This window comes from Tachysurus fulvidraco, chromosome 5 (assembly GCF_022655615.1).
Source record: "Tachysurus fulvidraco isolate hzauxx_2018 chromosome 5, HZAU_PFXX_2.0, whole genome shotgun sequence".
Classification (NCBI taxonomy): Eukaryota; Metazoa; Chordata; class Actinopteri; order Siluriformes; family Bagridae; genus Tachysurus; species Tachysurus fulvidraco.
Genome location: NC_062522.1, coordinates 20,597,290 through 20,610,462, shown reverse-complemented (window position 1 = coordinate 20,610,462; position 13,173 = coordinate 20,597,290). Strand labels below are relative to the sequence as shown.

The 13,173-nt window shown below is 36.4% G+C and overlaps 1 protein-coding gene across 1 annotated transcript in view; it reads right to left on the bottom strand.

Moving 5' to 3' along the window:
• Positions 1–1,150: 1,150 nt before the first annotated feature.
• LOC113643234 (cadherin-22) overlaps positions 1,151–13,173 on the bottom strand; it is a 197,087-nt gene continuing 185,064 nt past the window's right edge. The window contains exons 11-12 of the mRNA XM_027147379.2: positions 11,191–11,442; positions 1,151–3,291 (exon numbers count right to left, since the gene is read on the bottom strand). Coding sequence (XP_027003180.1) covers positions 2,798–3,291; positions 11,191–11,442 — 746 coding nt within the window. The 3' untranslated portion in view covers positions 1,151–2,797. The remainder of the gene's footprint in view (positions 3,292–11,190; positions 11,443–13,173) is intronic.

The following is a 13,173-nucleotide window of genomic DNA, read 5'->3' as shown; positions in this document are numbered from 1 at the left end:
TTGAATGTAAAAGGACAATGAACTTTGTGGTTTTGAAATTTTACAGCTACCACAAGCTAGGACTGTATATCCCTTTACAGAAAGAGAGTATCATGATTATAGCAGCTTGTTTAATGTAAATGATGTCTATTGTGATAAATGTTTTTTGACAATTTATTTATTTATTTATTTATTTTGCAATGGCTTCACAACCACTGTGCATTCCCACCTCATGTTCAGTGTTCCCGGGATAGGCTCCAAGTCCATCACAACTCTGATAAGGATAAAACGATTCTGAAAATGAGAAAGTGAGCTCTGAGTCCTGCAGTTGATTGTGTAGTGTCACACTGATATTGCTGATCATAAACACAGATACGTAGTATATATTTTTGTGGATAAATTTTACATTTTATTTATGTCTTGCTGTTGGAGTACTATGTTCTTATAGTTATTTTTTTTTTCACTTTCTTGACTCGCATTTCTACTACTGTAAGCATTTTTTAAGATAAGTGTGGCTGAATACAGGATATAAGAGAATGCAAGCAATGCCAGTCATCAGGCTTGCAATTGTAGTGGGATTGAAGTCGAAGGTCTACTTGCCCTTGGTGGACGGTGGATGAGGTGTGATTTATTGACACTTTAATACACTAACACGTGAAGTTCATTACTGAAAAATAAATGGTGGCTAGCTGGGTTGCGGTGGGGAATTTTAATCTAAGGGAAATATAGAGTAGCCACCAACAAGCCTTCCATAATGATCTCCTATAAACACCGGTGAAGCATACAGACAAGGCACATGTTTTTCAAATTACCGTTTGGTTGTTAATAAGGCACTGGGCTGCAACTGATGGATACTTGAATTATGCATTTGGATGTTAATGGTTTTTAAACACTCTAACAGTGTTCTGAGCTTCTTTTGTGTGTGGCTGTTATTCAATTAGAATTATTTCGAATTGCCAAAATTGTGTCCTGGAAAGTGCTTTTTTGAGGCTGATACTAAAAGATCATCTTTACATACAGTATAAGTTGCCAAGGGAGCACAATTGACAATCATAACAAGTAGGCATGTACAAAATCAGAGAAAACATCTGGTGCTAAAGCAGAGACAAACAGACCAGCGTATAACACATTACATTCTGTCAAGTGCAGTCTTTTCAGTCTTGGTGTGTCTACAAAAAGTTTAATATTTATTGATTTCAACTGTACATTTAATCCATACACTGATACTGGATATGGTTGGCAACAGAATGTCTCTAGATATTGGCTGTGGGTGATGAAAGCCTCTTAAATAGGTATTAACACCTGGATACACTTTTGGTCATGGGACAAATCAATCCATTTTTAGTTTTACAAAAAATGTTCATAAACATCTGGTCTGTGATGGACTTGATAAAATGTCTTGTATGAATAAAATGCACTCTGACTGAATTACTGTAGTACTGATTAGTACTGCTGTGGTGTAACTAATGTAGAGAGCATTCTAAGCAACTACATCAACAGAGTTGTCATGGATCAAAAAGGATTTAGTGTAACCAGGCCTTCTAATCATATACTCATCCCCTTTCATCAGCCTCAACCAATACTAAAGATTAAACTAAATAAAACCAATCAAAACACCCAGTCTTGAAACCAGATTAGAATATAAACAACACAGTCACAGAATCTGAAATGAACATGGCTGCAAAATGTAAATATCCATGTAAATACTGATCAAAAATGTGGAGTATCTGACGCTTCTGTCTCTTGTGGTTATATGTTCCTTATTGTCCCCAAAATTAAGCACTGGAATACAGTTTCAAAAGGAAAATAAAATAACACACACAACAAATATCTGACTGCCCACAATATGGACTTGTATAATCAATTTAAGATTAACACAATACATAAAATGTATGAAAAGACAAAAACAAAACCTCTGACTGAGTGAGTAGTTAATATTTATACATCATTTCCCAGCATAGGCCTGTATTTTAGAAAAAAGAAAAAAAAAATCTGAAAAATAAGTAATTTTTTTGAAAAGCTGTGGCCCAGATCTCTCACTCACAATGGCACCATCATGTCAATGCCTGTAATAGTCTCAGGGATGTTCAGTCTGTATCATCCATCCTTACATTTCTCTAGTCAATAATTAAGTCCAGTCCAGTATACTGTACTTTAACCTGGAGGAATAAATAAATAAATAAATAGAAACAATAAATACATAAATATCTTCTCTTTTTTTCCTTTTTTTTTAAATAAATAACATATTTTCATCTGGGAATAATTTGTCTTGGCTTAGAAAATAACCTCCCCAGTTCTGCTGCACGGTGTCCTCTTCTTACTCTCCTAATCAATCAGTAGATTTTGCTCTCACCAAAAGAGAAAAAAGAAGCGCACACACACACACACACACACACACACACACACACACACACACACACACACACACACACACACACACACACACACACACACACACACACACACACACACACACACACACACACACACAAAGAAAACCCTCCAGATAGGGAACAGTGTGGGTTCAGCACTGTGCATATAGCACAGCCCAGCTCTCGTTTCACACCCTGCTAGGTTTATTGGAGTCCTGCCCAACCCCTTGCTCATAGACTGTTCATCCTCCACTTTTTAATCTTTTGAAAAGGCAAACTATCTCTGTTTTAGTAAAATGTCCAGAAAACACTGAGATCCAGTGATCACCCGCTGATGGAGGAGAGTGGTAGGTAAAGGAGTGTGAGCAGCTCCAGGACTTAGTAGTCTCTACAGAACAGCAGTGTGTTGTTAGTTTGGCAAAGTAGGCACAGGATGGCAGGCAGTGCTAGGACCCTTCTTCATCAGGCTGTGCCGGGGCATAGTATCCTGCCAGCTGTCTGAAACGAGGCCCCCAGTCCCTGAGGTAGGAGAAGTCCTGCTCTGAGCTGGTGGACAAAGTGTGGATGGAGCTTAGTGAGAGTGCTGGCGAGCCGCTGCCCTCCAGTGCGTATGTCTGAAATGAGTCGTAAGGAGGAACTGATGGGTCTGCGTCTGCCTGCTCCACCTTCTTCCGGATGTAGCCTTTAAACAGGGAGAAATCAGCTACCTCTCTGTCAGAGTTCACATGGTTTTGGACGCGCTTTGGAAGTGATTCAGAGCTCTTGGCTTCTGGAAAGTCGTAGAGGTTGCGCAGTGCACTCATGTCATAGGCTTGTGTGTCCTGCTCGCCTCCACCCTCATCGTTATACTTGATGACATTGTCGCGCATGTCTTCCTCTTCCTCACACATGCGCTGACCCTTCCTGTGGCGCTTTAAGGTCACAATCAGCAGCACAATAACTGTTGTGGGAAAGGGAGAGGAAGATAGAACAAATAGGAAAGAGATGGTATAAAATTATTACTCAGCAGATAGACATAGAGAGTAAGAGAGCTGAATTTAAAACTCACAGCATGACATTTAGACTTTCATGTACCCTAGTGAATGTCTCTTAGACATTTCATTTAGGCAAAATCAAGGCTTATCAAACATTTAATGTTCCTTAAAAGCAATTAAAATGCTATGTAACACTGGATTCAACAAGGGAATAGCTTTTATAAATATAAATAAGCCAGATTCTTATTTCAAAGGTGCTTTCTGGCATTTTAAAGTCATTCATTAATTACTTTTGAAATAAAAACCTACAGCACATTGGTCAAAACCTTCTTTCTTAACAATTTGTTTATCAATTTTTCAAAGGCTACACTTCCTCCCACTGTGAATACATGATCATGTAAAAAAGTAAATTATGTTTTCCACGTTTTCTCATACATACAATATAGCCACAGCAAAATCAATCAAAACTGGAAAAAATTGACAACTGAACAAAATCCTGTGAAATAGATGTTTTAAAAAAGTGACACTTTTTAAACTTTTTTTTTCCCGTAAAATTAGAGCGAATCAAGTGTGAAATCAACTGAGGCTTAAAAGTGGCATCTGCGCAGGACGTCTGCCTATTAATTAAAGATAAATTGTTATTACCATCAAAGACATGAAAGGAAATGGAAAGGAAAGTTTAAAATTAGTGTCTATATTTCGGTTCATGATTAAATAAGAATCATTTTCAACAAGAAATGATATATCCTTAACAACAATCTAACTCCTGGTTAAACAAATAAACACAAATTATGAAAGTAAACGTCTCTTCTGTGCAACTGGTCCTATGCGAGTTGCTCAATAATATCCGACCCCAGTGTGGGGCATGTACAGGAAGAACACAGTGAGGGGATTAACAAATGGATCTTGACACAAGTGTGCAGTTTGGAAAGTGAGGTTCAGCATTCTGGAGTCAAAGTGGATAACACTGTCTGCATGAGCAGCTAGTGTGCTCTGTGTTTTCATCACCCGTGGACTGACCCTCTCATAAATCAACTTCTCTGGGTAAAAGGTTTTCATTTTTGGAACTGTATGCAAGTTTTAGTTTTTTAAAAAAAGGTTCTTTTATCCTTTTTGGCCATGTACAAAATGTTTGGACTCAAAGGGATATCTGTTGCTAACAACTATTGGATAAAAAGTACAGCAATCTGTATGAAACAGACTGAATAGGCATCAGGCAGAGGGAATGGAATTGGAAAGTCTCATGTTCTCTTTGATGATAATGAGTCTGTAAGGAATTTTCATTACTAAACACATAGTTTGCAACTTCAAACAAATCATACGTCCATACGTATTTATGTGGCAGCCTGGCAAAATTGTCTTGCTGTGAATGTCTCGCATTAAGCAAATTGTTTGTTAGGCACCATAACAAAATGGACAGAAGCCTAATAGATTCGTTTTGTTATTCAAAATTATGTAAAATTATTCAAGAAGCACATGTGCCATGGCTTTCATTGTAGGCACGGCAGAAGGACAAAGTTGAACAAAAATTAATCAGTCAGCATTTTTTTCGATACCGCTATAAGAGAGTACAGCGATCAGTCAAGTTAAGAGACAACGATTAGGCTTCTCAAATGCTGCGCCTGACATTTTACCTCAAGTGATAAGACTAGAGAGTCTGATGAGGATGATGCTTATGATGAAAATGTTTAAGCTTTCCTTCACTTTCTATTATAATCTTTAATAAAATGGTACAGTTCTGTAGAGGCAGCTGTCGTGTTTTTCTGATATATTAGTTCTTAATTAATTGAAAATAATGAGATACAACAAGAATACAACACTTCATGACATGTTTATTTGGATTATTTATCATTTAATATCCAATTAATTCTAAAATCATTTAATGAACAAAAATGCCGACGGACTTCCCAGGCTGCAAGACCTCAGTTTGAGACCTGTTTGTCTGTGGTGGCTTCAACAGCTTTTCATTAAATGGACAATTTTGGTGTTTAGTCATTTTTTTTTTTTTTTTTTGCCTTGTCAAATTTCTTTCTGAAAAGGTCTTTCTTTTTCAAGGAAGAGCAAATGCACCATCCTCTAAGGAACTTATTACTGCACTGTGTTAACTTTAATGAGAAACGTGTCCTTTCTCTGGTATTACAAAAGGATTTCCACCAGGAAGTGCTGTCACAGGAGCAGCTTAAAGGGAAAAGGTGAAAGTATAAGGTGAAACAAAACTCTCTTAAATTAGTGAAACTGAGGTGTAATGTAGAAAATCCGGAGCATTACTTTTCATTAGAGACCGGTTTAACTACTTTGCAAGCAGCAACGTTATCTGTAAAACTGTCAGGCTTCAAGCTATTCTAAAATACAACACCATGTTGGTTTATCCTGCTCTTAAGCTTCGAGGATGATCAAAAAAATTCCTAAATAGTATTTAAAAAAAAAAAACTGTCTCTCACTATGTTGTAATAAGGATGAAAAGTTTTCAAAACATTGACCTAAGGTGCAATGTAGATATATTGGGAATAATTGTGAAATCAAGTCAGAATTGAAAAGAAAAGCAAGTGAGATGGATCATTTAATCTACTAATGAGAATGAAAGAAAACAAAAGCTGTATTCATCTAAATAAATCAATGGGCCCTTCATCCTTCATGAATTATCTTAATTAGTTCTTATATTTGTGATTAGAAAGCTCCCCCATTTCTCTCCATCGGCATGTGTTTAATTAAACTGCATCTCTCTGAGACACATTACCTGAACAATTGGAACCTCAGAGAATATAGCAAAAGTCTTTTTAATTCACCATGCTGACATTTTTTTGTACAGGTGGATTGGTGATAAGGAATATCTCCTAAAAAGAGCGACTGGATTCGGTATCAACGATAAGATGAAAGAATGTGTCAGTACATTACATAGTCACATCTTTTGCTTCCAAAGGTCATATTCTATAAGGAACAAGGTTAATGTTTTATTAATGGTCTCTTGTCTAGAGGCACAAGTCAGATCAAAGGTCATTAATAAGCCATGAGTACAAATGTGATAAGTCAGTGATTGTCCTGTGGACGATGTTACTGTCTTATATGAGGGAACTGTCTAGGGTAAGTTCGCCAAGCTTTCATCTGGCCACGTGCTGTGGATTTTTTTGAGATAAAAGCTCTTTGAAGAAGTATGGCTATTAGGTAAGAAGATAGAAGTAAAGTGCTAAAACATAATTAAATTCTCCTGGAAGAACAGAAACCCATACATTTCAATGAACGTAATGTACGTTTTAAATGTCTTCGCCATCCATTTTTCATATATTCATCAATTTTCATTTTAATTAAATCTTTTTTTTTCCATTACAGCTTGAATCTTTCTTCAGATAATGATTTTATAAAACATAACCTTCAAAGGCAATTCCACTTTGAGCAAAACTAACTAAATCAGACACATTAAGTACTTTTTAGGCTGAATAATGTGTGTACTTAATGGCTAAGACAATACCTTGTTGTTTCTACTGTATACTCTCTTTTATAGAATACCGAGAGGAGTCTTCATTCTGTTTTTTTTTTTTCCTTGTTGTGTTTAGAGACAGATGAGTACAAAACCTTGTAACAGCCCATAGAAAGTCCATTTGTCATGTAAAGGAAAAAGGTACCACCATGTTACAGTAGTTCCATCCAAACGAAACAGGTTGAATGTATTGTACAAACCAGTCGAGGAAAGAAATGATCAAGATACAATAACTGCTTAAAAAAACCTGCCTTTGTTTAACATTACGCTCATGTGTTGTTATATACGTAGATGGTGCTGCTGGTGGAAAACACTGAGTGCTGGCAGATGCTGCTAGCAGTGTTTTTGATATCACAAGCGATATGGGTGGATCATATAATACACAGATTTACAGCCAGGGCCAGCTGAGTGAAAACTCCCACAATCTGGCCACCCCAACTGAATGCGCATGAAAGCAACACCAGCTTCTTTAGTAGATACCGCACTAAGGGCTAAAATCCAAAATAAAGTTTTACACATTAGCACAGGACAGAAATATACAAATAATTTTTAGCTCTTAGCGAGTACTGAGTTGTGGAACAGAAACTAAATGCTTTCTTTGTGCCATGGTTTATAAGAGGAAAAGCTCAATAATAGCCACAATAATATGTGCAAATGACTTGCATGGGGGGCAGTTAATTGGTTTTAGTTGCTTATAAATTACTCGATACGCTGCGAAGAAAGAAAATTGGTAGCAATTGCCTGGAGAGAGTTAGAGCTTGCCTAAAACTGCTGATTGTCTCCATCACAATTCTTTGATCAGCCTCCTGCCTCTCTCACACACTTGCTAATTCTATGCCTGCCCTTAAGCCTAGGGGACGTGACTCCTGGACCATGCTGCACTTTTGTTTTATTTTCCAATTCCATCATAATCAGATGCCCTTAATAGACATGGGCTGGGTAAATAGACTTGTGTTACACCGGCTGCCTCAACACAGCAGTATGCATACCAAATCTGTCCGAATTTACACTGAGGATCTCAACAGTAACTGAAGAAAAATGCCTAATGAAGAGATTTGCACCTGGATTTGGGGTACATATCCAACTATGCAGGATTTTTTTTACTAAAATTAAGTGTGTGCCTAAAGCCAAGTAATAGAAACTGGAGTGTTTTATGAATGCAATGCAATAGAGGATGACACTCAGAGCTGGATGACAGTTTGAAGTAACAGTGTTCTCAATACAAGCAGTGAATCTGTAAAGCGATTACATCAGTCCTACAGAAAGTGTATGCATGCTTAGAAGATGTGTTTCTTCTCTCTTGACACACAACAATGCGGAATAGAGGAGCATCAATCTGTCTCCAACTCAAAAAAAAACAAAAAAAAAACAGCAAAGCTTTTTGTTGCGTTGTCATGTTTTTGTCACATCTCTGTAGTTTTTTTATGAACTGTAATAAAATAAGCTGATCAAGTAGAAATATCCTGAAGATACTAACAATTGTATTATATTTAATAAAAAGCTTTTAATAATGAATAATATTATAATATGTATATAATATCAACTATTAACTATAAAATATATAGTACTAATGTCAAGATGTACTTTGATCCTTTTATAAATAAATGCTTAAAATTAAGAACAATTATCCATCAGTGAGATAAACTATTTATATGTCTATAAAAAGGTTTAATGATTTTACATTTGTTTATTTGTTTAAAAACAAATAAAAAATATTAAGAAGAATATTATAAGAAAAAATATTAAGTAGTTGAACTTTTTGCAGTGTGATCTCTTTCTCTTTCTTCGGTATCCACTGAAACTCCTGGCAGTTCTTGCCATGCGGATGTTCCAATAAGCACTCCTGACAGGACAACTATTTCCCCAAGGATGATGGGCACACTATGACTCCATGACCATCATGGCAGATGAGCTGTAATTGGGGTAGATGTGTGCAGATGCCATGACACACCCAAATGGATCCATCACCTTGCCCCCTATTCCACACAAGAAGGGTTTGTTTGTTTGTTTGTTTGTTTGGTAGCTAATTAGGCATGAACTTGTTTTCATTCCTACTCATTGTGGCTGCTGACAGGACTCTAGTGACAGGTCTGGATTTGGTCACTGGGGTAGGTTGTCGGGGGAAAAGTTAGATTAGCGCTGATGTATGCCAGCCTTAACGTACTTCTTACAATAGAATCCGTTTAAACATTCTCCTGAAATGTGCTTTTTTTAAACGTTATAGGACTCACTGCTGCATTGGCAATGCTTATAAGTTATAGTGGGACAAAAATAGCATTAAGGAACTAAACAAATATAGAGAAACTATAGAGAAAATTAATCTGCAGTGGACATTCATATCCAAGTATAATTTAATTGTAACTTCACTATAGAAAGTTTTGTATGAGTTCGCAGTGTGAACAAAACTCAGAGATTACTTTCCGAATGTAACATAAATCACTGTTTAAGTATCAAACTCCACCATCATTTAACTCATCTCCGACTTTTAAAAAGGCCAGCTACAAATGTGACAGCACGCTCCATATTTGGGGTGCAAACGTCTTTTCTCGGGCGGAAAAGTAGGTCTGCAGAATGACTAAGGGAAATTAGTGACAACAATATATAGTGTTGATTAGGCGAGAAAAAGTCTTAGATGGCACAATCTGTTCTTACTGAACACTGAGCATACTTCAATGTGATTAGGAATAATAGAGCCAAGAGAGAGAGAAAAACAGGGATGTAGAAAAAGAATAAGCTAATTAAGCTTGCAGAAATGTAAATGTGAAATGCTTTTCTAAACTGGGAATGTATCAAGCCATGATTACTCAAAAAGCTTGCACACACAAAAAAAAAACCATGGGCCAGTGAAAGGGTGACAGAGATGCTGATGCTCCTCTTTTCCTGATTGTGGGCTGCATCCTTTCAAACTGACCGTCACATCAGTCCCTGGCAAAGTGGTTGGATGTCATTTACCAGAGTCTATTTTGTGTGTATTCTCCATCTGTACAAAAGCTTTCTCCTCTTCATATGAAAAAGGACATCCAAAAGCAGAGCCAAGCATAGTGAAAAAGAAGAATGAAATATTGATTGTCTTTCACGTTACTTTTGTACAAATAATTTTTTTCTTCTTGTTTTTCTGTGGCCCCTTTCTTTGTAGGATATAAAGTCATACACAAATTAAAGTTTAAATTCATGATGATGGACCATTAGAGGCATGGTAACAGCAGAGAAATCAATGAAGTGGGAAGCACACGCTGCAGTTTTTATGTCCATGTCTATGAATGTGCCCTTTGGCTTTTTATAGGCAGAAGCATTTATCATTAGAGATACCAGTGGGAGGATCTCTAAGCAACCCACATACAAAATACATAACTGAAAATGCTTAGATTAACATCAATTTATTAGGAACACCAAATATACACTGGGTGGTATTATTCCTCGCTTCTCTTTCAGAAGAGGTTCAATTTATTGTGGTAAATATTTCGTAAGGTTTCGGAAACATTTATTTTGAGATTCTGGTACAAGATTGTAGATATGTAGACACCTGACCATCAATTGTCTAGAATGTCTTTTTATATTGTAGCTTAAAGAATTTCATTCACTGGAAGGAAATAAGGGCCACAAATCTGTCCCAGCATGACAATGTCCCTGTGCACAATGCAAAAACACTGTTTGTGATGTCGATGTGAACAACACAATCGAGCCCTGAAATCAACCAAACTGAACTCATCAATGTCTGACCTCAAGTATACAACTGCGCCTGAATCAGAAAAAAAAACCACAGCCATGCTCCAAAATATAGAGAAAAGCTTTATGAGAAGAGTGGAGGTTATTATAACAGCAAAAAGGGACTAAATCAGAAACAGGATGCTCAACAAGCATATATGAGTGCTGAAGATTTGTCAGCTGCACATTAACCCTGTGTTTATACTAGCCCACGAACTGCTTGTGTTATTTATAGTTTATGGGTATCTAGCAACCGTTGCTATTAGGTTTGATTTACATTTCTATACTTACATTCATATTAGCTTCCAAAGCAGATTAGCAAAGTAAGCTATATTTAAACTTAACAGAGGCACCAAAAATGTCTGCTACTTCCTTCCAAATGCATAAGAGGCAGTAAAGAATAAAGTTTAGAATCAAATACTGCACTTAAAATGTAATACATGAATATTAACCATGAATCAGCTTCTAAGGTTCTGCTATCTGGATAAATAAAATGATAGCACAGACTACATATCTGAAAAATTCCCTTTTTTAATATACAGTATGAATTCTGGGATGTCAGTCATTGTGCAGTAGTAACACTGGGCATTTAGTTTTTTTAGCCTAGAAACATGGCAAAACAAACCTAACATAAGAGTCCACATGTTTGCTTGAACTTGTGAAATTTGTGAGAATATGTTTTTACCGATAATAATGAGCATGCAGACAAGCAGGGCGATGAGAGCTCCTGGGCTGAGGGCTGTTCCCATGCTGAAGGCTGTGGCGTTGCAGGATTGGATGACTCCGTGTGCATCACAGCCACACACATGGATGGTAAGTGTGCCAGTTGTGCTAAGAGCTGGAGGCCCACTGTCCACAACCAGGATGGGCAACACGTACACGTTCTGCTCCTGTCGGTTGAAACCCGATCGCTGTGTTCTAATGCCTGCTGTGTTCTCTGCAAATAAAGAAAGCAATAAGAAACATTAAAGTATGGGAAGTAAACAGCAACTTTCTGGCATTCAGTTAAAGCAATTATTTCTAAAGTTTGTTTTGGTAGTTTTTTTGTTTTGTTTTGTTTTTTAAATAATAATCCAGTTTAGACTAATTTGGTCCCAAAGTGACACAACATGAGACAAAAATATTTTTTGAGAAGGAAATGACAACCTTTTTCTACTTCTTAAAAGTTAGTATACAATCAAATTTCATTCATAAAGTTGCATGCATTAATACTTACAGAAATGGATCAAATCAGTCCTATTGTGCCTATCTGTCAGATATAACAAACTTTTGGAAAAATGTTAACTGAAAAATGTTAACTTTTTGGATAAATGAAACTGTGTTTTAATTTTGATCTGGACCTGAGTTAACCAAACAGCACATGTAACCTAATGTATAAACAATGAGGAATTTATGCTGAACTGTGTGTCTAGGAGTGAAGATAAATAACAGAGAAAGGCTCTGGATACAAGCACCCAACAAACTCTGAGATATTCACAGTATATGAGTGTGTGTACGTATATGACACTGACAAACTGCAAATCCCACTGAAAAACTACGGGACTGGCTTAACCAACGGACCTGAATATACACATCTGAGCCATCCATCACAGATAACGTATATCATGCCATCTCTGTAGCTCATGAGTGGATTCTTGATAAATCCTCTCCTATTATCAGATGTATTTTAAGCAGAGGTTTTGCTGAGTTGAACCTCATGGCATTGTACTTTCACTTCTTGTTCTTATAGATAATAATAATAATAATAATAATAATAATAATAATAATAATAATAATAATAATAATAATAATAATAATAATAATGTCAGAACAAAAAAAAAACCCACAACTTTTTACAATGAATGTCTAGAAAATTACATGATTTACATGAAGTAAAAAAAACCTAACTAGTGAAGTGTGCAGCTCTGAGAAGCAGAACAAATCTGCTTTAGATTCCTCACCATTAAGCACAAAATGTGATTATGCCGAGGCACTAAACGACTGAAGAAAATGTGTTTGGCTGCATGAATTAAATGCAGGTTCCCACTTATTTGTGCATTCATTCATCTTCAGTAACCATATTATCCTTAGTTATAGGTTGACAGCGTATTCACAGCAGAATAAATTCTGCTCAAACTGTCTTTGTGCTTTTTTTCTGCATTAAAACTTGGAATTGTTTGTATAGAATTGTCTACAATTGAATGTATCTGCCTTAAGCACTTCATTTTTTAACTGAAAACAGAGCCAGTTTCAATACCGGGTATATTGAATATCATCGTTTACTGACATACAGTTAATTGTATAATGATGTTTATCTTGACTAGATCTACCTCCTCAATCAAATTTTCTTCATTTGCCTAAAGTTATTTTTAAAGAACTGGACATTTTTATTCAAAGCACAGAGCCAAACAGTAATATGATGTTTTGGAAGAGATTAGTGGTTACAATAGTTTAATCCATGTCCAGGCCTTTTTCAGGCATGTTTGTCCTCATGTGTCAAAATACAAGGAGATGAATTGTAAGGAGAAGCTGTCATAGAAAGGGAAACGTGACAGATCTAATGTGACAGGTTGACAAATGTGCGTCCACGGAATTAGATATATAGTGGGGGCAAAGGAGTGGATAGAAATGTGTCATTATGAGAGACACAGAGGAAAAGTGACAGAGAGAGCAAAAGAGAGATGACAGA